The 27,227-nt window shown below is 40.9% G+C and overlaps 2 protein-coding genes across 4 annotated transcripts in view; one reads left to right on the top strand and one right to left on the bottom strand.

Moving 5' to 3' along the window:
- Positions 1–27,227, top strand: part of LOC124054021 (liprin-beta-1-like) — an 86,908-nt gene that overhangs the window by 17,155 nt on the left and 42,526 nt on the right. For both annotated transcript variants that reach the window (XM_046379663.1, XM_046379664.1), the window contains exon 3: positions 2,766–2,873. The gene's annotated coding sequence lies outside the window, so the exon portion shown is untranslated. The remainder of the gene's footprint in view (positions 1–2,765; positions 2,874–27,227) is intronic.
- syt10 (synaptotagmin X) lies at positions 2,637–12,177 on the bottom strand. 2 transcript variants are annotated; one of them, XM_046379666.1, is made up of 7 exons: positions 11,713–12,177; positions 10,643–11,036; positions 7,520–8,081; positions 5,411–5,531; positions 4,842–5,013; positions 4,470–4,599; positions 2,637–2,866 (listed from the first exon to the last, which is right to left on the bottom strand). In XM_046379666.1, exons 1-7 carry the CDS (start codon positions 11,912–11,914, stop codon positions 2,795–2,797), a joined length of 1,653 nt encoding a protein of 550 aa, XP_046235622.1. In that variant the 5' UTR covers positions 11,915–12,177; the 3' UTR covers positions 2,637–2,794. The 2 variants fall into 2 exon arrangements, with proteins under 2 accessions (XP_046235622.1, XP_046235623.1); XM_046379667.1 differs by having other exon boundaries at positions 11,728–12,177.

Genomic DNA, 27,227 nt, shown 5'->3' with positions numbered 1-27,227 from the left:
ATTTCTACCTTCCCAAACAAAGAGAGACATACTGTGACATTTTTTATTTATCTTGTTAAAATACATATGAAACAGATACAATAAATCATATTCCAAATGTTTACTTTAAATTGTTACAAAAGTTATCACAAACTGTACACATCATGACAGCAATTGCAGTTGTTCTTGCTCAATATAGATATGCAACCAACCAATATGCAAACAATTACAGCTCACAGCTCTAATTTCCTAAACATGGAATAACTTGATAAGGTAGAGTTGGCTTCACTGGGTCTCCAGTTGGACTAATTGTTCACAACTATTACAGAACGTGTAGAAATTTCACTCAATTACAAGTCTGAGCTGTTCAAGTTATCACCAAACGATAGAAATACATTGTGATGTCTCTATTTCCATAAGTTTACAACAACTTTTTAAATTTCACTTTTGAATGTATATACAAACAATGCCATTGACAAGTATACTGTATATACAAATGTAAACACAAAGTCTGAAATCTTTAATACTCCTAACATATTAATTTCTTTTTCTTTTTCCCGTAATAAGCGTGTTTTTAAAGTGGTGAGAGGCATGCTACAAGTAAAAATATTTCTTTTTAATATTAAGGGCAGCGCAGGGGGAAAAAGCATCATTATATGCATGTGCAAGTAAGTTAACAGTACATAGCCTTTTTCTATTTGCTATGTTGATTTCTTATTAGTTTCTTATTACTTAAGTATATGGATAAGCTGAGTCGGTGTTTTGTGTCTGATGCGTTGAACTTAATTTCATATGGCTTAATGTGAAAAATATACACAACACTTGCAAATGTATGAGTGAGAGTGCAACTTCATTTAATGGATTGCAATTCCCTGAATTTGTACCTGGTTAGGAAAAGTTGAAGAACACAGTTTGGTTTAACTGAGTTTTGATTACTGTCTCTGTTACTCTTTTATATTTTTATGTCCTTTTGCCAATAACACATTTGCTAAGCTCCACCCTCCCTTTAGTTACTGTTGCTGCAAGCTCTCCATTTTCACATGGCACGTGTTTACATGGACAATGGTGGCAGATTAACTCCTTGAAATGCATAGCAATTTGAAACAGTGGGGTTTTCTTTTCATTTCAGACTGATTTCTGGTTGGCAACCTTTGGTTTTCTCGGTTGAAATTACATTTGTTGCTAGCAGATTTTATCAGCTGTACCTAGCTATCTAATTAAGCTAACATTAGCTTCACGAGTTGTTATGAGTTGTTGCTATTTAATGGATAAAACTAAGAATCTGAGGGCTACATAAGTGTTATCATGTTGAAAGGCTGACAATAAAGAAGCATGTCCATACCTGCGGTAAAGACATGGCGTTGTTCTTGTAATTCAGGGTAGAGCTTGTTGGTCCTTGTATTATGATGAAGACAAATGTGATGTTGGACTGTTACTCCTTACATAACTCTGTTAGTTTATATCTGTGCCTGTACTTGGACAGGCAAGACAAAGGTTAGATTTATGCTGAGGTGTTTGTATTTTAAAATTGTATGTTTCATTTAAAACTTAATAAGAGAAAACAAGGGTTAAATAGTGTGTTTTGTGAATGCAATGCTGTTAACTTTGGCTGGGGCTGAAGTTTAAGCTCTTAACAGGTCAGAGCTCAGTGTAAGTATAATGAGCCACATCCAGTGCTTACATTTTTGTTGTTTTCATTTTGGAGAGGATTAAAAAAAAGTATGTATGCTACTAAGCTATGATTGGCCAATATTTTCTGGAACAATGGCACATGCCATTTCTTCATTTATTTGTTGTAGATCATCCATTTATCTTTTTATAACAAATTTGCAAAGTTAAAATACCAGCCAATGCCCCGTCTGTTGTTCGTTAGCAGACATGAAGGTTATTTGCAGTGTAATCAACAGTTTAAATTTATATTTAAAAATGATGTGATTCATAAGACCATAAGTCTGATTTCTGTATGCTGCTATATCAGTTTGCAATTATGTTCTGAATTTGATCAGGTGGTTAAAAAATGAATATGAAATTATTTAAAGTGTGACAGGTGTTTAGAAACAACCTTAATGTAAAATTATTTCAAACATACTTTGACTTGACTGTTGTTTACCTCTCTGTACATACGTTTGCTACATGTATCTGCTACAGTTTCCCTAAATCTGAATCCTGCTGATTTTTCTAATTGGTAACAATGGCTGTTGAATGGCCAGTTTTACACTCTCGTATAATTGTGACTGATGAATTTTAAGAGAGATTTACCCAGCCCTTGTTGACGATCAATTACCTGCATTCTTCAGCCAAAACCTGGATCTATTGGCTGTTTTCTGTCGAGCAAATGTTTTCATGGCATTCAGCAGCATAGCCCTTTAGCTTTGTGCCGTTTCAAAGTAAAATGCTTTATCACTAAAGAGCTCTTAGGCCAGAAACATGTTGCTCATAATGTTTAGGTTGATACAGCTGCAAGTGAATCACAGAAGACTTCTTGCAGACAAGGCCTACCATTCATGTGGTCAGTGTTTGGCAAATAAAGCGTTTCTGAGAATTTCAAAGCAGGTCTATGAAAAACAAACTCTTGAATTGAATGGCAGTAAGTGCTGTGCATAGCCAGCTCTGTAGAGCACTTGAAGAACTGGAGTTCAAGTGAATGAAGGAAAAAAAAACAACTTCAAGCAACCTTTACACAAAACTATAAGAACTGAAGTCACTTTTCATACGACATGCTCACAAGAGACTCGGAGGCAACACAAGTTCCCAGCAACTCTAAACAAATGTCTGGTTTCTTACAGGGGTGGTGTCATCACTCTACCTGTGATCATCAAGGTGTCTGTGGAGGTCTGGGTGAAGGACACGAACCTTGACTCTCAAAGCTTGCTGCTCTTCCTGGCCACTGCAAGGTAAAGCATCACAAAACACAACACATTTTAGAGGCTTTGCTGTCGTTACGTGGTATCTAAGCAGCTTATTACTCTAATCCTCAGGATGTACTGTGATCATAGGCAAGAGGGTTGTATTGGCCCCAGCTGGGATGGGTCAGATTATCACACAGGGGATGTATATAGTATTTTTAAAATACTACACTGATTTGTGAGCTTGTGTCATTTCCTCAAACTGAACATATGCAACATCAGCTGAAATGAGATACATTCTCAGTACACTTTGATATACATGTTGACAGCTGCTGTGTGCAGTCTTAAAGATGCCACTCACAAAATCTACATTTTGACTATGAATCCCACTCCCCCTAGTAGGCCTGAAAGTTGGCTGTGAAAAGTTTGCTCCGTCTTGAAGCACAGTGGCTATAGTTAGCTTGGACTCAAGGCAGTGAGGACAGTTAAATAAAGAGAGAATAAAGCTGCATTCACCTTCCCAAACTCACAAGATGTTGTTGAGAATTCTCTACATCGAGATCCTCCTCTCTGTTTGCATGCTCTGTATGTTTCCATATTAAATCTCACACATTACCCTGCTGAGCTCATGAGCAGGTGTCAAAGCCTCATGCTCTGTTATTAAGTGTGTTTTGTGTGTTTTGACAAGAGCTTCAGATGGTTTTTGCCTATGATTACAGTTTTTACCAAAGCATATAAAGTAGTTTTACCACTGAAAACGGGTAATCACCTGTATTTTCCTATTCGTCAGATGAAGAGTGGGTGTGGCAAAAGAGGAAGAAACATTGATATTATATAAAAGAAGAAATTACATTAAGCCTCTGTCAAAAAAAAACGTTCCAGCAACTGTAAAACTGTCTTACAGTAATTTACATATGGTGTCTTATTAGGTAGCAAACTAAACACCAAAGAATCTAAGAGTCAGCTGGGTTCTGTTGGCACTTTGCAAAACTGGCAACTTCTCTGTGAGAGCATGACGTCTGAGATGGTGTATTTAGGCACTTGGTCCGGCTGCTGTTGAACTACTGTGCTCATTATTCCACTGTATCTCTTATTAATTTTTACATGAGTAAGATACACCTGGAACATGCAAGTAAGACAGTATCAGAGTTGTTGGAAAGCACCTATCGACCAACTTCTTGGCAAGATCGCTAAAAATAAATTCCCAAACTTCTGTATACTCCTTAAATCTGTTTTTAATGTTTCTGTTGATTTTCTCAGAGAAACACTCAGAGTCTTTAGAAAAAGTGAATTAGACTAATGAAACTGGACTTTTCAGAATATGCTTTCAGTAAGAGTCAAGCCAGGGGAAAAACAGCTGATTATGTTTAATATCTGCCAGGCTCCTTCAGATTTTTGCTATTTCACTTTCACCTCTTTGCAGTATCTTTACATCAGAGTTTTATTTTTATTGTATAACATTCAAAATAAATACAGGTACTTTGCTAGATTTTGTCATTTAAATAAAACCAAAGACTAAAACTAACGTAATTTCCTTAAATTAAATGGAGGAAGAAGCTGGGGTCAATGTCACATTCAGGAGTTCCTAGAAACTTCTCTAAATATGAGTTCTCATTGAGATTGGGAGGAGGGAAATATTTGTACCTCTCCCAGAGCGTGCCAGTGTGTGATGGGCTTCCGCGGGTAAGCCAACATTTCATTCCAGTGATCTCGCCCAAGACCCTCAGCATCTGGACCAGTGCGACACACACCAATCACTTCGTTGTGTCCCACCCTGTTAGCCATAAAACACACATTTGCACATAGTAAAGCTTCTCATTGTCCTGGAACAGCCAAAAATAATAAAAAAAAAAAATCATGACTAACCTGAAAAGAAAATGTATATTTCACCAGTCAAAAAGAAATTGAAGTTCATCAACTAGAGCGACTGACTCCGCTTACACTCTTTCTTAAAAACAGCCTAATTGGACTTAATGATCAGTTTCTGTGTTTTGAGTTTCTGGCCGCCTAACTCACCGATCATAATCCATCACCATGATGGACAGACTGACTTGTTCCACGTTCTCCGGGGGAATGTCGAACACGATGGCCTCGTTGTACGATGGGTTAAGTGTGCTTTTCTTGGTGGTTGTTTTTCGCTTCTTTAACCTCCGCCCAGAACATATCAGGTAAACCTTCACATAAGGATCTGGGAGACATTTTTTTACTATCATTCAACAATTTGTTCATTTGTACATGTGTTGAAATTAAAAAAAAAAATTAAATATAGAAATTAAAAACTAAATATAAACAAAAAGTAACAATATGAATGCTAAGGACCAGACGGCTGAATGTTCCAGCCACCTGTCTTTTAAAACTCTCTGAAATACAAACCATTTCTTCTTTCGTAGTTAATCGTACATCTTAGACGTGTATTTCTTTGTGACAGACAGAGGGTAATACTTTCAATAATTTGTTCTCACTGGCCTCCCTGTGTCCCTATTTCCATTCCAAGTGGCCACACGCTGTCTTGTTTCAGCTAAGTTTGATTTATGGCTCAGCTTGTGCTTTTGATGTGAGCCACATCTTATTTGCTGTCGGGTTACCTGAAGAGCCTGTGATGTCCATGGCTTTGAGGTTTCTGCATTTGATGACTGTTAGGGTCATTCTGCCTGCTGTGGGGAGGTAGCACAACGAGTACATGATCTCTCCCAGGTCAATACTCTCCTGGAGGACAAAAAAAAGAAAAGGAAAGACAACAGAATGCATCTCGTCCATGTTTCTGATGACATCCTGTGAAAACAGCTCAGTAAATAAAGTAATTGTTGGTCATTCTTATTTGTTACTGTTCTGTTCGACTGGTATTTTTGATTTTTAGTTGGGTTGACGTCAGCTATTAATGTTACAGATCCAACTGTTGTAGTGACTAAGTTTAATGAATCTTTGTGACACAAATGGAAAACTTATATCGACAGATCGAAGAGTAGCTGGTATGTCGTGAGTGACATGACTATAAATGTCTTCTCTAATAATGAAGAGACTTCATATTAGCTTAGGGGCAAAGAGAAATAATGTTCAGACAGCAAAGTAAAACATGCTTTATCTTCCCACTGGATCTGCAGGTGGGGATTTATTTTAGTGAATCTGAAAGCATTGTGGCATTGGCTAAAACGTTTTATCCAAAACGTCTTAAGTGTTTACATTATTTTAATCTCTATAAATATAGCAGCACATGAAATTATGTTGTGACTCAGTGGGTGTTTTATTTTCCAGTCAAATCACCAGTGGAATTTACCCACTTCTGCCCACAATCTTTTAGATACGCTCCATATGCCATAAAGCTCTCCCTCACACACATATAAACTTCAAAATGATAACAAAATCCAAATCCAAAGAGTTACTGAAGCTGCCCTCAGGTGTATCCACAAAGTAGGAGGTTCTCAGGTCAATCCATGCCTTGCAGTTAGAGGGCATAAATATAATCTTCATGCTAGACTACATAAGCAAGGATGAGATGCAGCTCAAGTGACACTCTGTTGACACATTTAAGTATTAAGAAAAAAACTTATTTAACTCAAAATTTGCCACACATTTAAATGCTTCAGGGCTAATAATGAAGGCTGCCTATAATGTTTTAAACCAATATTGTTCATGTTCTGTATACTGATGATAAGCAGACATCATGTAAATGCACCATGCTGTTGTGGCTAATGTTGTGCGTACTGTATTTACAAACTCATGGCTGCATAATCCCCAAAAAGTTGTATGTAAATTACATAAGAAAGTGTTAAATATCCGTTAATCTGCATTTAATTTGCATTTCAGTTAGGATTAGTGTTATGCAGAGGCGGAGTATGGGGCATCATAGTGCAGCAAGCCTATTGATCTTGCATGTATCAAGTATAGAAAGTACATCAGACTGTGGCCTCGCTTTGCAATGTTTAAAAGTAGCTATGAAGCCCCAAAAGGTATGAAGTGTTATCCTTTATAATAATTTATGCGTTTTAAGAAACAGCCTATAAAACAGATAAACATGATAGAGAATCATCTCTAGTCAGTCTATATGCAAAACTGAATACAGAGTTCTTGAATTTCCCTTGGGATCAATAAAGTATCTATCTATCTCTGTCTTCTGTTGCTATTAATATAAGCTACAGAAGCTGAACCTGGAAACAATGGCTCAGTTTTTCTCACAATGAAAACATTCATAAATAAAGCAGAGGCTCTTCAGTAAACCGTGATAAGTGTTAACGTAGGACGTTAACATTCTGGGCTAAATTATCTCATCTTTTTTTTAGAAAGAGTTCAAATGAGGACATGCTATCTACAGTGTATGCACTACTGTGCGCCCTGTATGTATAATACTTATGTTTGACAGAATAAAACAGTTAATATGTCTTGTGGTTAGATCATCTTATTCTGTTGCTATATTTACATCTGATGAATCCCCAGCAGTTTCTGGAAAATGTGTGTAGGTGTTTGGCTGATGAAATGCATTTCCCAAAGCATTTGAATCATGCAGTTTGTTCGACCTGCCACTTTTGTGGAATGTTGATGAATTCAGGCTCTTAGAAGCTATGCAGTGTAACACTTCATGTTTAGAAATTTCTATAAACAGTACAAGTTCTGATTCACTGCTGCTCAAGTGTTTTCTCCTCTGTGACAACGTACAAGTCTTCTTACATGGCAACAATGTCCACACGCGTCCAACTCACCGTAGTTGCTGCGTGAATATCCTTCCACACTACAGCCTCCCTGGAAAGATCAGAGAGTTCAAAGAGGTTGTCCACCACCACCTCGCCAATCATATCGTGGCTGGTGAAGCGGTCAAAGTCGTAGACACTGAAGTGCAGCTTGCGGTTGCAAAGCTCGTCATACGCCACAGGGAAACTGAAGGTCTCATCAAACATGGGGTTCAGATTCTTGCGGTGGACACGCGTCTGGAACTTCTTCTTCCTCTCAGGCAGTAGGTAGATCTTCACGTAAGGGTCTGAGGTGCCCGTGAAGTCTTTGGCAGGCAGGTCCAAGGCCTTGAGGATCCTTACCACCAAAGCTTGCTCCTCATAGTCGTAACGCAGTGAGAAGCTGAGCTTTCCGCAAGTCTCGACAGGCTCTTTATTTTCATCCTCCGAGTCCACAGATTTCTGCTTGTAGAGTTCGGGTTTTATTCTTCCAATGCTTGCTGTTGAAGACTGGCGGAGAGGCACTGTGTCCATGCTGAAGTCAACGCTGGTGACATTCATCTGACGAGGCAGGTGGCGCCGGAATGAATTGTGCCTGTTGAAAAGGGTAAAGGGCATGGGGTAAATGTCTCAAGTGTCGGTGCTATGCATGAGTGGTTTTGTTATGATGGGAGCTAATGGTTTGTCAGCAGAGAACTAACTCAAACGCATGATGCATAATAATGTGGCGCTCATGGACATATTACAGTCTTAGAAACCCTCAAAAAATGCTCTTCAATCCTCAAGAAAAGAAGCAGAAAAAATCTGTTATAGAAGCATAAACATTCACTGAAGCACTACCTGACATTTGCCTGAGATAACAGAGACCTAAAGTGGCTGTAGCTCCCACTATAGGTAGATCACAAGACAACACCTAGCTGTAAATACAAATATGTTATCCTTTAGAGCCTGTGCGTGAAGTTCAGATCGTCCATCATCCACCGAAAATTCAACACACTGCTCTTCCTTGCTGCACAGCTGGAATTAGCACCAGAAAACAAAATCACAACTGGCCAAACAAAAAGATTTTCTTCCTTTTTGTCACCACTCATCATGGTTTTGGCAAAAGAAATCACATATCCAGCATTCAGATTTGAGCTCTTACACAAATTACCTGAATGCTACAAATTTCTGTGAAGTTGACATCTTTCAAGAAGCGTTCGACTCGCCAATCTTGTCACCTAGCAACTGGCCCTCCTCCTTTCTGACAATAAGACAATCACAGCAATCTGTCAGCTGTGGCACAAATGGTATGGCGCAGGAAGCACAGCTGAAAATTAAATACTACTGTCACGTATTGTAAACAGCACAGAGGGCTGCATGTTGTCTAAAAGCCACAATAAACCTTAAGAGAAAAGGAGGAAGTCCAACCAAAACCCACTGAATACCAACTGGACAGAGAACAGTCATAACTATTTGCTTTTGCATATTATGTTTTGCTGTTGTGTTGTTGACTTTTAAGCCTCCTTAAACCAGGACAAACACTCAGTCCTGCTGGGATTACACCAAATCCACTACTAACACAAGAAATAAAACCTTAATTTTATTGCTTTCTATTTCAGTTTCAATAATGTCAGCATGAACATGAACATTGGAGGTAATGGGAGTTAAGTGATATCTTCTGTCTGCTCCTCAGTGAAAATTCAGAAAGTTACAAACACATAATGTTTGCAGTTTTCCTAAAACTGGTGCCACCTGATCAAAATGAAGGGCTGATAAGAGCTCATCAGAGTTAAAGTATCCATTTTCTTGGCTTTTAGGGCTGAAACCAACTGGTCAATCATTATTAAAATTACTGTGATAATCTGTTGAGTTATACTTGCTGGTTCCAGATTCTCTCATGTGAGGACTTGCTGGATTTCCTTGTCTCATATTAAAATAAACTGATTAGTTTTGGTTTTGGGGGACTGCCGAAAAATAAATTTGAAGATATTATCTAGGAAGTTGTGATGAGTGTTTTCTCAACTTTCTGACACTTTATAGACCCAACTATTAATTAACAATTTAAATAATCATTACTTGCAGCCCACTCACTGGCCTAACTGGCCTTTTGGTAAACACAGATCTTAGAAAAACATTAGAAAGACCATCATGTCTTTCAACCAGTCAGTAGTTACTAAAAAATGTTGCAGAGACAGTTTGGTTGGAAAAATCCTCTCTCCATAAAATAGAGATTGAAGGCATTCTCATTTTTTATCCAAAACTGAGCTAGAAACACTATTTGGACTTGAGATAGGAATTTACTGCACGTTGTAGGTGTTTCTGGCGTTTTATCAGTCTCAAGGAAAATAATCAATGACCATCAGGAATCACTGTCAGAAGAGTGGGTGGAACCATGGAGACAGTGGGCGTCGTAATCTTTAACCTGGCCGTGTCTGAATATCTGGTAGGTGTATAATTCATGAAGAACCTGCTCAACATATAATTTAATTAACGAGCTTTAATGACTAACTAAGGCATTGTCAATAACATAACGGCTTCCTCTGAGAAACTGAGTGCAGCTGCCTGGTGCGTCCCACCAGAAACCAGCCGTCCACCATGACAGCTCCCACCCCACAGCACTGCTAATTATGGACGTTGTAGATTAAACACAGTGCTGGAAAACAATGAAAAGCTAGAGCTCGTTGTTTAATTACTGGGGTTGCTTCCCGCCGTTACCATAGCAGCTTGACTTGCTCGTACAGGAGATTATAGGGTTCAGATTGAAGCAAGGAGGTGCACTGCAGCCCTGCTTGATGAGCCTGCAGGAGGTGATTTTCTTTTTCTTTTCTGGTCAGACAGTGCAGGAGACACACAGTTTAACATGGGCAACAGCGTTTCAAGGTCACAGCCAGTCCCTGATGCTCTACATGACACGTGCCAAAGTACCTCAAGGGCAGCGGCGACTCTGTCACGAACTGTCAGGACAGCTTTTGCATTGTGTAGGCATCAGTTTTACTTGTTCCCTATTGCAAGATAGATGGGGGAAACAAGCCAAAGTGGGTTCAGAATGCTACCATTGTGTTGTAATTGTAAGCACCAAATACATGTGTATAAATAGCTTGTCATCATTGTTATGTTGTCAGTGCAGGGGCAGACTGGGAGGGGTTATGACTGCGGCGGGTTCATGCAGGGTACCTGGAGGAGGAGGTTGGCTCTGTGGTCTGCCTCTGGATCTTAGTCTGCTGGCTGAGCTTTTCCCTCAAGGCTGTTTGCACTTCGGCGGGGATGTCCGGAGACGTCTGGCTGATCTTCATGGCAGCCTCCAGGAGCTTGACAGAGCTCCGTCCATTCACCTTCACTTCCAGCGGGTACTTCTTCTCCATCTCTCCGGCTTTGTACTCTGTGACCGGTGGGGAATTGGTTGGAGGCGCCTCGGGGAAACCCACGCGGAGGCCATTTTCGACATGGGCTGAGAGAGCCTTGCTCCTCCAAATGGGCCAGCACAGCTTCCAAAAGACAAAGAGAGAGACTACCAAAAGGGCGAGGCCACAGAAACCCACGACCACAGCAAGGAGACTAATAGAGATGTCTACATGTAACCATGGACAGACCGATAGAGGAGGACACAGACACATAAAAGGAAAGAGGCAAGCAAGGGACAAAATATGACAGACAAACATGCAAGGGAGAAAGAGAAAAAGGGAGAAAGCGAGCTGTAAGAAAGAGGGGGCATCATTTGCACCTGGTTCATAAAGCAGGACAATACGAAGTCATATAAAAGCTCAGTAAAGGAGCCACAGCATTGAGAGAATCACATGTTCAGTCACCAAAACAGAAAAATCATTTTTCTGCAATTTGATATTTCTTCATCCTTATTATTTCATTGCAAAGTTTGCACTGATTGTGTAAAGCAGCCAATAAATAGAGCTTTTCAAAGTGGAAAAAGAGAGAGACGAGAGATAGGAAAGCAAAATATTTTCCTCAGTCAGATGGCCACCTCGGTCTGTTTCCCACCTGTTGCTATTTCACCAGTCTGGACTGTACTGCAGCGAGATGCGTAACAGGTAGACAAACACTTCCACAACAGTTCAACACGATACACCACGCAGCTGAGTGGTGCAATAAAGTTTGAGCGAGTGAGAGCCGATGTTCAGTTTCTCCAGACGCCACTCGAAAGCTGCTCGATCTCGTTCTTTCAAGGGGAAACCGAAAGTGATTAATTGAGGGAAATCGGAGAAAGAAAAGAATGACTTTATTTCATTTACCTGCATGTCCTTTACCTGGTATGTTGCTCTCCAGGGGGAATATATCCGAGCATTTCTCCCGGTCTACGTGTCCCGTGAGACAAAGTTCCGTAACGATTTGGAGAGCCCTTTGGCACAAGGTGATGCTGTCCTCCGTTCGGACACTCATGTCTTTCCTGTTAAGCCATTGCACGCTGGAGGATCCAGGAGGGCGGCGGTTCATTTGGGCACCTTTTCATGCGCCGCAGAGTGCAGCCTGTCCGCGGGAGACAGCAGGGAGGCGCGCTGCGTCCTGGTCCATATCCAGTGCGCAACGAGGAACGACTGGCCAGGCGCGGTCACTGCGTTGGAATAACAGGCGGCGAGGTGCTGGGGTCCAACCCCTCACTACGTCCAATAGGAATGCGCGTCAGTTTGCTAGTGAGTTCTGTCAGTTGGTGGCAGTAACGGAATTACTTTTTCGAGTAACTACGAGCGAGTATTGGCGTTGTGTGTGTGTGTTTGTGTGTGTGTGTGTATCCCCGCCTTTAGTCCAACACATGCAGGTTTTATGGACACGAGTCGTCCCAACCCCCAGCAGGTCTTTGTCTCCTGTGACCCTGAGGACTCTATTCAGGATGATAGATAAACGATAATAGAGTGAAAGCTTTGCCAAATGAGTTTTGATTTTTGAGATGGATGGATGTGTGCAGATATACTGCACGTGCATATATAGTATTTGACACTGCTTTATGTTGTGTATTATTCTCTTACTGTCTATGTATACATTTAATGTTCATATTTCTATGGCTGTATATTTTGTTTACTGCATACGCTTAAATACCTGATACTAAACAAGCCACATATGTGTGTGTGTGTATTATGTATATATGTTCACTGTAAAGGTACTGTTGTGTATTTGAACTATATTGGGTCTGAAATTAAATGCCTTCAATTTTGTGTTTAATATCTGAGGTTCCTCTCTATTATTCAGCGTTCACCTTCACTTGACCCGGCAGTGAATAAATGCTATAAACCTACAGGTGATGATGTACAGCTCAAACAAAGTAGAATCAACAGGTTGCAGTGCTGGTGTATGTACTTGTCAGGGACTGCAGTAACAAGTCTAATTATTCATTCAAATGTATCCCACAAGAATCAAGTGAATTGTTTTTAAATTAAATTTAATTCAAGCCACCCTCAGGCTTAATCTGTGTGATTGCTCACAGTTTATACTCTACACGTTTCCCACAGTTGTCCAGTTATTTCTTTTCATTTTTTGCATCATACAACAACAGGAGCACATACATAATCAGTGTCTAACAGTCACTGTCCTTACTGCTGGACTATAAGTTAGGGTTGACTTGGATTGTGAATTACATTTACATTTATATACATAATAAATTGGCTAACTGTTGCTCTTAAATGTAATTATTTTGAGTACTTTCATGTAAAATGTCTAATTGGTTTCCCAAAAGAACAATATCACCAAGACGGCGACAGAGAAAATACTTTGATGTGCGGGTGTCTGTGGAAAACTCAAATTAAATTTAACTTCCACTCAGCCACAGCACAAAACACATTACATAAAAAATTGAGGAAGCCAAAACTTGAAAACTTGAAGGTCAAGGATCGTTCGTCGCTGTCACGATGCCTCCACTGCAGGAGCACGGCCCGTATCCAACCCATTTTCACCATGTATTTCTGTTTTTTACCTTAGACTCCATATGCCAGTGGGGGGCACAGAACTGTAGCCAAGAGAAAGGGGAAATTGGTGTGACAAAAAGAGAGAACAACACCATCTGAAATGAAAGAGTGACACATACATGTGAGGGGGTGATTCAGAACTTCAGAGTCATGGTTACTACAGGACATGACCAGGACAGGAAAGACGTCAACAGAAGAAACGTATGAAGGCCTCGTTTTACCACATGGAGCTTTTCAGATGCTTTGTGCTCTTGTGCACGTGCAATATCTTATATATTGTTGTAGATATATACATATGTATGTATGTATTCATATCCTTTTGTTTGAAAAGCTCCCGCATATGAAGACAGTTACAGTCATCACTCCTATCTGCTCTAGCTCGTTTCTGAATACAGATTCACATCCTCTGTAAAATTGTTCCCACTCTCCCATAAGAACCGTTGTGTCACATTTTTTAAGCATGGAGCCAACTCGGTCTTAAGCCATGAAGCCAAAGCCAGAAAACTGCTCGGCACACCTCCAGAATTGGGCATTAACCAACAGAAGGGGGAAATAATCAGCTGCTGTACTGCATTAGATTTGGCAAAATAGACTCAATTCAGCGTCGTGCGATTGATATGAACCACATGGAGCCAATGGTTTGGCAGCCTGAGCTGTGTGGACTGTAATGTAGTCATTTAACAGGACGATGCTCTTTACAACACAAAAGGACAATCACTGTAAGGCATCTGCTTGGAAGCCTCCTGTGGCATTTTGCAGACGTGGGTAACTTCAGTATTTATACAATGCCAAACCTTGTATCAACCTTTTGTCGAGCACTTTTATGTATTCAACACAATTGGTGCATCTCTCACCTCCTCTGTGTTTTCTGTCCCCTGATGGTTTATTCCCAAATCTTCTGACTCAAGGGACATGAATCCATTAGAGGCTGTCTGCTGCACAACAGTATATGTATTGTCAGTAAACTGTCTGGGAGATTGCCTTTGTCTGAGTTGATGTGCTCTGTTTGCATCAAGAGAAGCATGGTGAAGAGGAAAAAGCAGCGTTTGTGCAGCGACTGAGCCTGCTGGGATGTTGGAGTGCTGTTAGAAAATCAACTCCACTTTAAAATGCATTTTAAATGGCAGTTATAGGTTACTAATTGGAGCACTGAAAGGAGGGAGCGCCAGATGATGAATTGTTAGTGTGTGATTATGTTAATGCTAACTTGTAAACACAAAAGTAATCACTGGCCGCACCGTCTGTACTGCCCCGTTGTTATTTCCTCCCAAACACAAAGAAAGAAGCATAAAATCTAGAACACCAACTGGCCTCTTGGCAATTTGAATTTGCTGTCACTCTATCAGGACTGATTTACATTATAATCATGTCTGCTGTGCAGTGCTGTCAAAACCAGTTTTGAAGAAGATAAATTGTGGCTTGACTTCTTGGGAAAAAGTTATCATTTATTCTCATTTTAGGACCTACAGTGCAAGCAGGCTGTAGGAGCAACACGTAAAGACAATTGACAATTGATTGAGTTCCTTCTAAAACAACCCGTACAAATATTATGTGCATCCTCATCAACCACAGCTGTGGTTGGTGTCCTTTTGAGTTTAAGTAAGTAAAACTACTTTGGGGAAGTGTAATAGCGAGAGGGTTCCGGGTTCGAGTCCGGGTCGTGACCCTTCTTTGCCGAGTTTGCATGTTCTCTCCCGGTGCCTGTGTGGGTTTTCTCCAGGTACTCCGGCTTCCTCCCACAGTCCCAAAAACATGCTCATTAGGCTAATTGGCTACTCTGTGGTGCCCCTTCATATGAGTGTGTGTGTGTGGTTGGTGTCAGTGATGCAATTGACTGGCGGCTAGTCCAGGGTGAACCTCGCCTCTTGCCCGCTATAGAGCTGGGATGGGCACTAGCGCCCCCTGCCACCATCCACTCCCAGCCCCACGTCCCTGCATGGATAAAGCAGCATAAATGGAGGATTTGTTGGTTTCCTCACAAGAAGGGAGCATCATCAAAGTTGTGACAGAGTTTCTTTGAGGCATTTTTCTTTTTTAAATTCAGTTTTCAATCAGCCTCTTTGGAATTCAGATTGATTCCAAGTAACATACAGACATTCTTCATGGGTTATTGCTTCTCTCCGACACTAATCACATAATTGCACTTGGACAATTTATGAAATAATTAGTCCCTAGGAGGCTAAATTATGGTGTACAGACATCAATCATGACTGCTCTGCTTTTTTGCCTTAATATAAATTCATATTATTTAGTATTGATATTGATTTCTTACTGTTTAACATGACATTTGCTCTCTTGGTAAAATATTCATTGTGTATCAGCATGTGTCACATTTATGTTTTGGTGTCTTTTGCATGTTATGCCTGTAAAGCTCATGGAAGTGACATTGCTTTCCACGCATTAAGATAATTACAACTATTCCGATTTTGCACTTTCTGAAAGTCACTTTTGGCAAATTACACACATTGTTGATGCCCATCAGCAAGTAAGTGGCCAGACAATAAGATTAGGAAGCAATAGCAAATGGTGTATGGAGACAGGAATACCAAACGCATGAATTAGCATTTAATGTAAGATTGTTAAGGACTGAGGATAGTGCTTCAAACCCAAATCCACCCCAGGGCTAAACACAACAGAACGCAGACCAAAACAAAATTTTTCTCACAGTGGTGCTCACAGTAGTGAATTTTTGTGAGTAAAACTGCTGAAAAAAAGGTTTGATTTCTGTTTCTGTACTTTGGTTGTGTGTTTTTCTGTTGACTTGTGTAGAGGACAGAGTCTTAAAATGTCAAATGTCATGCTAAATGTCAGTGGCACCAAGATGGCTGTGTGAATGTGTTCATAACTCTCATGGAGTGCACAAAATGTTCAGCTTGTTCCACTTAAGAGGGTAAACAGCAGTGGAGTTTCTCCAAGTTCCATCAAGCAGAGCAAATAGAACAACAAAAATTGTTTGGCTTCAAGTATGATAACATCAGCGGGAGTTTTTTGGCAAACTAACTGACATCGAATTAAAAAGAAAGCTGTTCATCATCTTCAGTGTTATGATGTTGTTATGATATTTCAGTGCGAGCAGGCAGCCGAGGAGCCTCGTGGCGACGGGCTTGCTTTAAGAACATGGTCTGCTACATTGGCTGACATTAAGGGAAGCTGCGAGTGAGAAATGATTAAATCATTAACATTCATGAGCGGGAACATGGGTGGCTTCCAGCACGCTGCGCCGCCGCCTGAAACAAAACACCGCCAGCACAACACAGAAATTACAGCAGTAATTGATTATTTTGGAGACAGTGAGAACATCATCAGAAATCTGAATGCATCACCGCAACTTGGGGAAGAGAGCCAGTCCTCCGTGAATGTCAAGCACTGATTTTGGAGAAGAAAACCACAAAGAAACACACAGTTTTGCAGTGTACTTGCAGTACACTCTCAGGAGCTTGGGAAGTTTGTCGACTCCGACTTTGTGGCTCTTTTCAGATTTGAAACCGTTGTGCTCTTGTTTGTAGTATCTTCCTTGAGATGCCACATAGGCGCGACGTGTGATTCTGGATCAGTTCGTCACTTAACAGTTTAATGACACCTTGGCTGCCCTCGTAGCGCCCTCCTGTAAAGACTTGTGTTAATTATTCTCACAACACTCAAGGCCGCCGAAGCCGGGGTTTGTTGGCTGCGAGCGCCATTTGGCAGATTTAAAAGCCTCAGAAACATGACAGGATTATTTTCTTATGTTTACTCACTCCAGAGAGTCGTGTCTCCACGCTCAATATACTTTTTGAAATGAGAAGAGGCTGAGCTGTTTACACAGGAGCCAAGGTACTTAGTCTCAAGCCATAGTGGAAAATGAAAATATGTGGTTTTTGCTCCCCAGACACGTGAAAATGACTTCTAATGCTGTGACTTCTGTAAGTTTCAAGTATTTAGTGCACTCACACTGGAAACGTTCTGCTAGACATTTACTCAGAGGTACAAGTGTCAAGGCAAATATAGCTTTATCTTTTATTTGCTTGTCCCATGATTCAGTGCACTAATGGAGGACCTGTTTGCGGCTAGAAGAGATTAAATGGAGTTGAGAAGCTTCCAGCAGCATCATCAGGTGGTGGCTTTGATTCACTGAACACACCCAGCACATACGGAGCAACATTAGCGTTAATGTGAAGTTGCATTTTCCTACAGCTGGTTTTCCCGCCTCGTTTGGAGAAGTTATTTTGGAACTGTGCATGTTTCCTCCCAATGATCTGTTGTTTAGAGATATGTGAGATTACCCGACATGGCTGGTCACACAGCTCACGTCCAGTCGAGTCCAATCATCACTATTTGTTATGGCACATAGGTGATTTAAGTACAGTTTCAAAGCTGAATTTCTAATAATTCAATGTACTGACCTGAGATCTGTCCAGGAAGCCATCTTAGACTTGATCTCTGTCAAGTCTATACTATACACAGAAACAACTTTAAAGCTCTGTAAAGCATAGGAGAGCTGCTGAGAGATTAAGGTGAGATTTCTTTGTTGGTTCACCACTTTAAGCCACCGCCCTGGCATTGAATGCATTGTTAAGATAAAATTAGTCTTATATCCGCTTGATGTACACATTTATGAGGAGTCATGGCCCTCTGTAATAAGCACACATGGCTGATGTGTTTGTTTTCGGTCTAAATTCACCAATTATTTTTCAAACAATAGAGGAATCCATGAAATCGCCTCCTGCCACGGAAAGAAAATGTCTGATTTGCTGTTAAAAAGACATCTTTCATTCCCCTCGTGGAGCAGGTCTGATTTAATCACGGATTTCCTAATGGCTCTGTGGTTTAATTAGGCCATTTAAAGGTTAACTGCCAGGTCTGCAGCCACATCCACGATGGTCAGGCATCTTTCATCATCATCACGCTGCCTCTGCTGCAGTCCTATCAGCTCCACGTGACTGTGGAAAATATACATATACGGTGCCTATTTTCCATATATACCTTCCCATAAATAATGAGAGTTACCCAGCATGCATTCACTCCCTGTTACCTTTCACATTAATACCTACACATTCATTTGTCACAGTGGGCTGTTAGAGAGACTCCTATTTGTCCTCCCACTTTGTGGCACACACAGTATATCTAACACAGACTGCAATTAAATTATTTTTAACTAAAGGGATAAATCTTTAGAGTCAAACTCCTTTTTTTTTTATTTGGGCATTTATCAACCTTAAGACGTTTCTAACTACTAACTATGCCGCCTTGCATCTGCAACACACAGGAGAAACACTGTCTGAAAATGCTTAAGATAAGATAAGAAAGGCCTTTATTAGTCCTGCACAGAGAAATTCACACTGACGCAGCAGCTCAAGGATGGCAAAATAAAGGTGCAGGTAGGTTGAGTAAAAAAATACAGGGAGATATATATATATTTTAAAGAAACTATAAAAATCAAAACACACGATATTTACAGTATTCCACATTTCACATTTTTAAATTGTTAGCAGTAAAAAAAAAAGTTACTGTATGGCTCATCTCTGTATTAAGAGATGTGATTTAACTTTTCTTCATATTGGATGTATTTCATCCCTTTTTTTCTTATATGGAACACATATCTGTACTAAGTCTGATTTCTAGTAAAATTACCTTTAGTGCTGCGTGACTGAATAGGCTCAGTCCTCGGTTGTGGTTATCTGAGAGCTGCTGACATGGCTGTGGGCTGATTTTCCTTGATGAACATTGCATGCTCTGCCTCTAGTGCCAGTGTGCTGTACTGCTGTGCTGCGTTATTCAGTATATTTTATGAAATATGTTAATGTTACAATGATGATTTGATTTTTACGTAGCTTTTGAACACCTCAACAGGGACAGCATTTAAAAAATGAATAGATTTTGCATGTCATGGCCGATTGATATTTAAGGCACATTGCTCATAACTGCAATTTCCAGGGGAATCATTATTATCAGATACAGGAGAAGCACGGCAAAATTATACTAGTAAGATTAGAAAATAATGCCTCCTTGCTAAATGTTCTTTATATGCAATTTTCAGAAGCTTGATGGACATTGTGCCCCATAAATAAACTAATAAACTCAAGCATCATCAACTTGTTCATATGGTGCCAGGTGCACCCAGGCTGTAAGTTCTGATTAAATCTTGTAGTGCTCCATTTTATATTTGACGTCAGTATCTTTCTCGGTCTTCATCTCCGTTTCACACTGGCGTGCACATGCACTCTCACGCCGAACACACTCGGGTAAGCGGTGACTGATCACGCTGAGAGCACCTCACTGGGATGTTCGGAACAATTACCTTTGCCTCGCTGCTACTCGGGACCCCTCAGGTGAAGTCATTATCTTAACCAGAGGCTGCTCACTACAGTCACAATTAATTCACATTAACAGTGAAGCCTGGACCACCGAGGTCATCTGGATGCATGGCTCCAGTTACACTCATTACTGGACAAGGCAAGGTCCACGAAATTGGGACTTTTCATAAAGGTTCTTGGGGAGTTTGGGGGGGTGGGGGGTCTGATGGCTGTCGTTGTAATATCAAGAATTAAAAAGTAAAGCTGTTGGACAAATGCAGTGGAGTGAAAAGCACAATATTTATTGCTGAGTGGAGTTCAGAGAAACCAAGAGAACACTGTTTTCTCTCTGTTGAATATATGCTGTCTTTTCTTGCCTTGTCTTTATTTTTATTTCATTTTTTTCATGTTAGGCTGCTAAGTAGCTGCTAGACTTGTCACCAGGCTCTCTTTTTGTGGCACGTGGCCTTTCAAATTATCAGTGTTCTTGTTTGTTTACATCGTAAATGCACAGCTTGCCTCTGTTGCATATGAAAAGATGAGGGACTGCAGACTTTTGGCTACTTATCAATTAAAAGATCCATTCTTTCAAACTGAGAAACAGGACTGTTTTTCTGGGACCTCTTGTGAGCAACATGTAATGAAAATCTGCTGAATGTTTAAACAGGTTCCATCCTCTGAACCTCAGATAAACTTTATGAACCACGTCCTATAGGACGTTGAATATCAGATATAAAACCTCTTATGACTAAGAGGATATAATATGCATATTCACTTTTAGGACAAGTTTTAACATTTGTGTTGTGTCTCTTTTTGTTCCCTTTTTGTGTTCAGACCAGGAACATTACAAGGTCATACTGAATGCATCGAGAAATACTGCAGCCTCAATTTGATTTTAATCATCTTCTCCTGCTTTCAGTTCAGAATCATTTTCCGTTTTACAGTACACTCAATTGAAAAAGCAAGTCCGACCTCAGTACACTGTAATCATGATAATCAATGTGCTGTCTGCAGTCACATCTCTCTGATAAAAGGCACTGCAGTGGGGATGGCATCAGCGAGGGTTAGTTGTAGTTTGTGCTGCTTATTCATGTGTTTTTTGCTTTTACCTGCACCTTGTTTTCTTGTAAGGAACACGAACATGAAAACTTTATGCACCTTACCATCAAAAATGTATCAAAAGTAGACAAAGGACAAGGACGGATTCAGATTAACCAATCGATAACTGGGTGGCCATGCTTCCAGCCCCAACAGGAGATGGGAATTAAACACATTCTTATATAATTCATGGCATTTGATTTTTTTTTCTCTTTCATCACCTCCTGCTACTCTTTCACCTTTGGCTCTCTCTAAATATTACTCCAGAGAAAACAAGATTCGCATTTGAATGCTCTTGTAGCATCAATTATTAATTTACAGTGTATAGCAAAAAAAAAAAAGCGCCGAAGCAGATATTGCGGGTATCTCTTCTCTCGTTTCTTCTTCGGAAAAGTGACACATACTTTCATATTTCCCGTCTTCACTGGGGAAACCACCGCGTCTCATCACTTCCACTCCTCTGTCCAGAAACTACTCCGGTGCAGACGTCCACATTTCAGTGATATGAACTTGTCTTTTGATGTAGCCGTTGTCATGGTAACCTGGATGTTCGATAGATGCAGGGCTGGACCGGAGAGTCTCCCCCCACTTCTCGCTGCGCTATAATTAAATACGATTTACAGGAAACTGCAGCGTTAATCTCTGTCGGTGGCAGCGGTCGCCGGTTGTGGATATTGCAGGGATGCGGACTGTGATTGTCAGCCAACTGGACAAACTCAGTGTGATCCTCTGGAGGATAGAGTGATGCGTGCCAGGATGAACGATATAATAACCTGACATCTGCCCAAACAGTGGCATTGATTTCTTTTTTCCCTTTTTTTTAAGGGGAGGTAAATCGTGTAATTGTGCTTTTTTTTGATGTTTGGTTTGTGCGGATGCATGCATGTGTCATAGATTATGTCCAATAAGATTTGATCAGCTTGGTTAAATGCTGATGCTCTGATAGGGCAAGCTTTTAACTCTGGGCATAAGAAGCATAATGACACGAGAATGTCAGCCAGACTGAAGCATGTTTTCCTTCTTTCCCCCCCCCCCCCCCCCAATTATGATGGCAGTCACATTGCAAACATGTCATAAGATAAACCACTTGTTCACATAATCCCTAAAAGAGAGGGAAGAAAAGACAATAAGGTTTATTCGATTTGACCATGTACACTTTCCTCAAATAACTGGAGACAAATCGCATGAGAGGGGAGCAGACGAGACAGGAACACATAATCCCCGATAAAGTCACAAGGTCTCTGCGACATTATTAAAATCCTGAGGTACATTTGACAGAAATCAACAGCACAGACCACAAACAAACCGGGCTGCAGAGATAACAGTGCTGAGCTACATGCACTCCATTGTCTGGCTTCACTGACTGGACCCTGGACGACCAGTCCTTGAACCCTCACCCACACATACACAACAGAACTGTGAATGAAGGACTCGTCTTCAACATCAGAGTTTTGTGTTGTTTTTTTACTTTCACAAGGTTATGAAAGACACTAAGGCGCAGCATCAGCTGGGTGGCTTTTAGAGCAAGGCTGAGATGCACCATGTGGTTACATAAGAGCAGATATGTGTTGTGTTATGTAACACCTGTTGTGCGGCACCTGCTGTGATGGATCCACATCATACAAAAATCACCTTTTAACTCATAAAAACATCACAAATCCTTTAGCACTGACAAGCTTAGTTGAGGCCATTCCTTTGAAGAGTTTCCCACCTCACGCACAGACTCTCCACTGTGGCACAGGAGAGACTTTTCCAGTGCTTTATTGATAGACAAGTAACAAGGAATGAATTGTAAAACATAGTCAATGAGTTGATTTAATTTGCATTAAAACCAATAAGCATCAGCATTCTTAATACGTAGTTAATTGGTGTGAGAGTGAGAGAATTCGCAGATCTTCCTGCTGCTGTGGGCAGAGGAGAAAGAGCAGCAGGATCAGCACTTTGGAGAGCTCCACGATCTCGTCTAGTCTCAGCCTCCAGTCCTGACGAATGGCTGACCCCCACATCACTATGGAAGAAAGGTGCTTATTTCCTGTATGTTCAACTCGGCAGGACTCTGACAAAGAGAAACGTCTGGGTTTCTGTGTTTATTTCTAAATATAAACAATATATGTTATAATACCTTCAGTGCTCAGGTTCTTAACATGAAAACACACAATGTAGTTCGATTTGAGTCACACACCGTCTTGCTTCTGTAAATATTCACCATGAGCACCAAATCTTCAGCAGAAATAAATAGAAAAGGCTCAGTGGTTCTCTTATGTCTTTTGTATTTATTGAGAGACATCCGGTGCATTTAACTGTCAATTAAATTATAGTTTGTTGGGGTTTTTTTAAACCCGAAAAATAAAGCTTGCAGAACCTTTTTCACCCCTGAGCTAGTGTCTGCAGGTGATTCCTTTAGGGCAGCCTGGCAACCTGTAAGTAATAATAAGTTGGCCTGTATGGAGTATGAGAGATCAACCTGAAACAATTAAAGAGAGGGGAGAAATGTGCCCCCCCAGTGAAAGTTACACCCTTGCTGGATGTACCTGGTTAGGGTAGGGGAAGATCTGACTGGCAAGCGACTGATGGTCTGCTGTGTGTCGATGCAAGCTTTGTTGACCCACCTTCTCCTTCCAACCTTCTCCTTAAGAGGATTCAGGGTGCTGTTAGATCGCGATGCACCTCTAAAAGACATTCGTTCAGTCACAAGAGGTCCTTGTCAGGTCAACGTAAACAATGGTGTCATTTTTCTGGTCTCATAATTAAATGCTAAAACAGATCTATTCATCTGTCGGAATCCATACGTAACAACATCACTTGTTGATCCTTTCTGGCATGAAACCCACAGAGTCTGTGGAACAACCTGATAAAGGGCATACCAGATGAACCTTCCCTTTGGCTCGGAGCTCTCGCAGGCAGGCGATGATCCTATCTGGCTGTCTGCACGCCCTGTATGGGTGAGCCGTAGAGATAGTGTGCCTATAGGGAGAAGCAGCTCATCACCTGGAACAAAAGACCAAGTAGGAGGAAGGGATAACACTGTTGTGTAATCGCAGCTAACGGAGACACCGCTTCGGTCCCGGTCTGTCTTCCACTTATCGGACTGGATTATCAGACTCGGGGTATTGGTTTGGGCGAATGGACGGGGCAGGGATGTAAAAGCCAGTGATGTGGGTTGTCAGGCTCCTCTTTACTGGAGGCTTTTGGGGGAGGCAGAGGTTTGAGAAGTGGAAGGACAGAAATAGCAAGACAGAGAGGAAAAGCACCAATGCTGCGAGAGGAAATCGATGGATGTAGATTAAATAACTGCCCAAATTCTTTGCTGTTTTGACAGGAAACTAAACTCACCATGAGTACTGTTCATACAGTATGGTATTATAGCAGATTTTGCTGCCCTTGCTGGTGTTAGCCCTGAAAAACTGCAGAAGCACTCAAGCAGAACGGTGCCTTGTAGCATCACTTTGATCAGGAAATCCATGAGATGGATTCATTCAATTCAACCATCCTCTAACTTGTTGGATCAGAAGTTCACTCTGAATTCTAAACATGTCATATATTAACAAGCCAACATTAGCATTTTGCCAGTTGGTTCAGTTAGCTGAACAGTGTGTGTTCTCCTCTTTCTTTACATGAGACACAGGTCCTTGTGCAGTGAAAGCAGCATGTTAGCAGAGCGGCAGCAGCTTCAGTGCTCCATGGAATTCTACACGGGATGCATTCAGGTGCAGTACTCAATGTAGATCATCTGGGTTTTGGCAGCGCTCAGAGCATAGCACAAAGTCAAGCTTTGAATGGAAGAAAATAGGCTTGAATACACAGTGGGCTGCAGTTTCAAGCTCATAGTGTGATTGAGACACAAGACATTGGTAGTGGTTTAAAATAGAAGCACATCTGTTCTGGCAGACAGCAGCTTCTGCCTGTGTAGACGAGCCTTCACTAAAAACGTTTTATAACATTTTGAAACAGCTGGTGCAGTTGGCTCCTGATGTTTGGTAGACTTTTCAAAGTGTATATTTCACCTATATTTTCGGGAAAATATTTCACGTGTTGCATTTTCTGCGTGAAATGTCTGCTTGATGCAGGGTGGTGGGTGTGACCAAATCACAGCCAGCTGTCATCAGCTGATTGTTATTAGTTGACACTGTCAGAAAGTCAAAAACACTGCTAGAAATCTGAACCTCTCTTTCAAATTAAAGTTGCTCTCCGGGGATCTTGTTAGTTTCTTACTTGTATAAATACAAAAGAAAAATACAGACGCATTAAGAACAATGGTCTGCTGAATTGTCGGTGCAAATAGTGGGCTGTGAAATTTCGGTCCAGCCCACAAGCCTTCAAGTGTGATCTCCTTCTAACCATTGAACAGTTCCATTATACTTTTGAGAGCGGCTCTTTGTGCTTGTTAATGCCAGCAGTGGATCAGTGGATCAGTGGATCACCTCAGTCCGTCAGTTGGAAAAAATACAAGCCTGAAATCAAATGTGTTCAGCTCACTCTTGAACCTGAATAAACCAGTAAAACACCACACACCAGTGTCACGGATGAAGTAAGATAGTTAAGTCTATTGACAGCTGGGTTCATATCAGTCTGTGTCCTGTGGACTCATTTCCCTTCTGAAATTATGTTATTTTTTTCCTCTGGAAAAGTAAAACTTAATAATACCTCGATTGTGGAAGCAAAAGGTTTGTCTTTAATACAAAGTCAAGTGATTCTCCTCCAGATGGTTCTGACTGTCTGGGTCTGAATACAACTGTCACTCTGCCTTCGACTGAATGCTTTTCTTTGAGTTTCCCTCAATTCAGCAAAGTGCTCCTCGCTTAAAGCCTCCGAAGCATTTCAGTGTGGTATTAACAAAATGATGGATTCAAAATGGCCTTTCTGATTACTTTTCTGCCATCACCGGGGTAATGCAAGCCGTTTTACACACCGCTACACACCACATGTCGTAAAATGGAAGAAATGGTATTGGAGGGATAGGATTTGATGCCCAGTCTGCATGTGAGAGAGCTCATGCCTTTTGGGCAAATACGTATGCAGAGCTGTCCATTAACTATCTCATTAAATATTTTAATATGGCTTCGGGCAGGGATCCACTGAGGATCAAGACAGTCAGTCCCCTTGTTAACCATTCAGAATGACATTCGTTGCTGTCTGTCATCCATATGTGGACCTAGAAATAACCTTGTGCATAGAAATGCTCTCATACTGTGATGTGAAGCACAATCTATTGACAAAACTTTATTTTTCCTGCCTGATTTTGAGGAAAATTATCATTACTCGCTCAGACTTACAGGAGTTGTTACCATCTGGAGGAGGCAACTCAATTAAATTAAAAACTTGCCTGCATCAGTTTTCATTTTAAGCATCTTGTTATATTGACCCTGATAAATTTAATTAAACCGTCAAGTTGCTCTGCCTCCACACGCTGGCGGATTATTGCAGTCGTGTTGCTGTCGGCTCCTCTTGGCTCTTTCTTCTTTTTCCTGGATGCTTTTGCTCTTCTTGATTCACTCCAGTGTGACTCTGGCTGAGGTCCACTGCACTGGTGGGGCTAATACAAAAAGAAAAACGTCTGCTCTCTATGAATCTCAAGGTCGCAGGAGGCTTTGCTGCATGCGTGAATTCGCTGAGTGTTTTCTCCTCTCTCACTCCTACTCAAAAAGCGTTCTGTGCCATATTTGAGTCGTTGTGTTCACACTTTCGCCGCTGCACGCTGATATGTTTGAATAGTTTTACCTGAATTGTCAGTAGCTTCTGGTTGTCCTTCCGACAGCATGGTTGCACTTTCACGAATCTGCATGTGTGTGGGGTTTTATATCCTACTTATAACCAAATGATACTGTGTGTTTTGCACACAGCAAAGTCTGGCTCAAGAGTTACTGCTTTGTTATTGCTTTGTAGACCATGTGAGTGTCAGCTGCTGTAAATCAAGGCAAACCTGTAAACTGAATTGCATTGCTAAATAGCCTCCATTAAAATGCATTTTTAAGCAGAATTAATAATGGGAAACATGTGTATAAGAACAGGAAGGGAAGGGAAGCTTGAGAGTCATTTCTGCACCTTCCTCACCATCCTGATGCTGTGAGAAGAAACGGGGAAGCTGGCGCTCTGTGATTTTTGGAAGGACTGAGCTCTTTATAAATATGTGGCCTTTGCTGTGTGATGTAGCACCACTACTCATCTTCCCTGAAGCTTAATAAGCCTGTTTTCATTAAAATGGAATAATTTCTTTTGACATTAGCAGAGGCCCCCTTTATTTCAAGCGAAGTAGGTGTCTCTCCTGTTAAATGCTATGGAAAATCTTGACTGTCAATATGAAATAACAAACCTCAGAAATGTGCGGAAAAATAATGTTCCCTCAAGTGTAAAAGTAGTGATCTGCTGTTTTGTATGACTGCTGACGGTCAGGCATAGCAGTTCCCTCCTCATCCTCATCTTTTTGTGTTTATGTGTCAAGTTCTCCAGCCTGCAGCCTTCCACCACTGACTTCACTCCTCA

Source organism: Scatophagus argus, chromosome 22 (assembly GCF_020382885.2).
Source record: "Scatophagus argus isolate fScaArg1 chromosome 22, fScaArg1.pri, whole genome shotgun sequence".
In the NCBI taxonomy this organism is placed as follows: domain Eukaryota; kingdom Metazoa; phylum Chordata; class Actinopteri; family Scatophagidae; genus Scatophagus; species Scatophagus argus.
The sequence above is the reverse complement of the archived record's forward strand: the minus strand, read 5'-3'. Positions and strand labels throughout refer to the sequence as shown.

What these genes read in the sequence shown, in the direction of transcription:
- syt10 (XM_046379666.1), bottom strand. Translation starts at nt 11,914, where the DNA reads ATGAACCGCCGCCCTCCTGGATCCTCCAGCGTGCAATGGCTTAACAGG. An exon ending in GGACATCACAGGCTCTTCAG is followed by an intron (nt 5,014 to 5,410) that starts GTAACCCGACAG and finishes AATGTCTCCCAG; the next exon opens with ATCCTTATGTGAAGGTTTAC. An exon ending in ACTGGCACGCTCTGGGAGAG is followed by an intron (nt 2,867 to 4,469) that starts GTACAAATATTT and finishes TTTACCTTGCAG; the next exon opens with TGGCCAGGAAGAGCAGCAAG.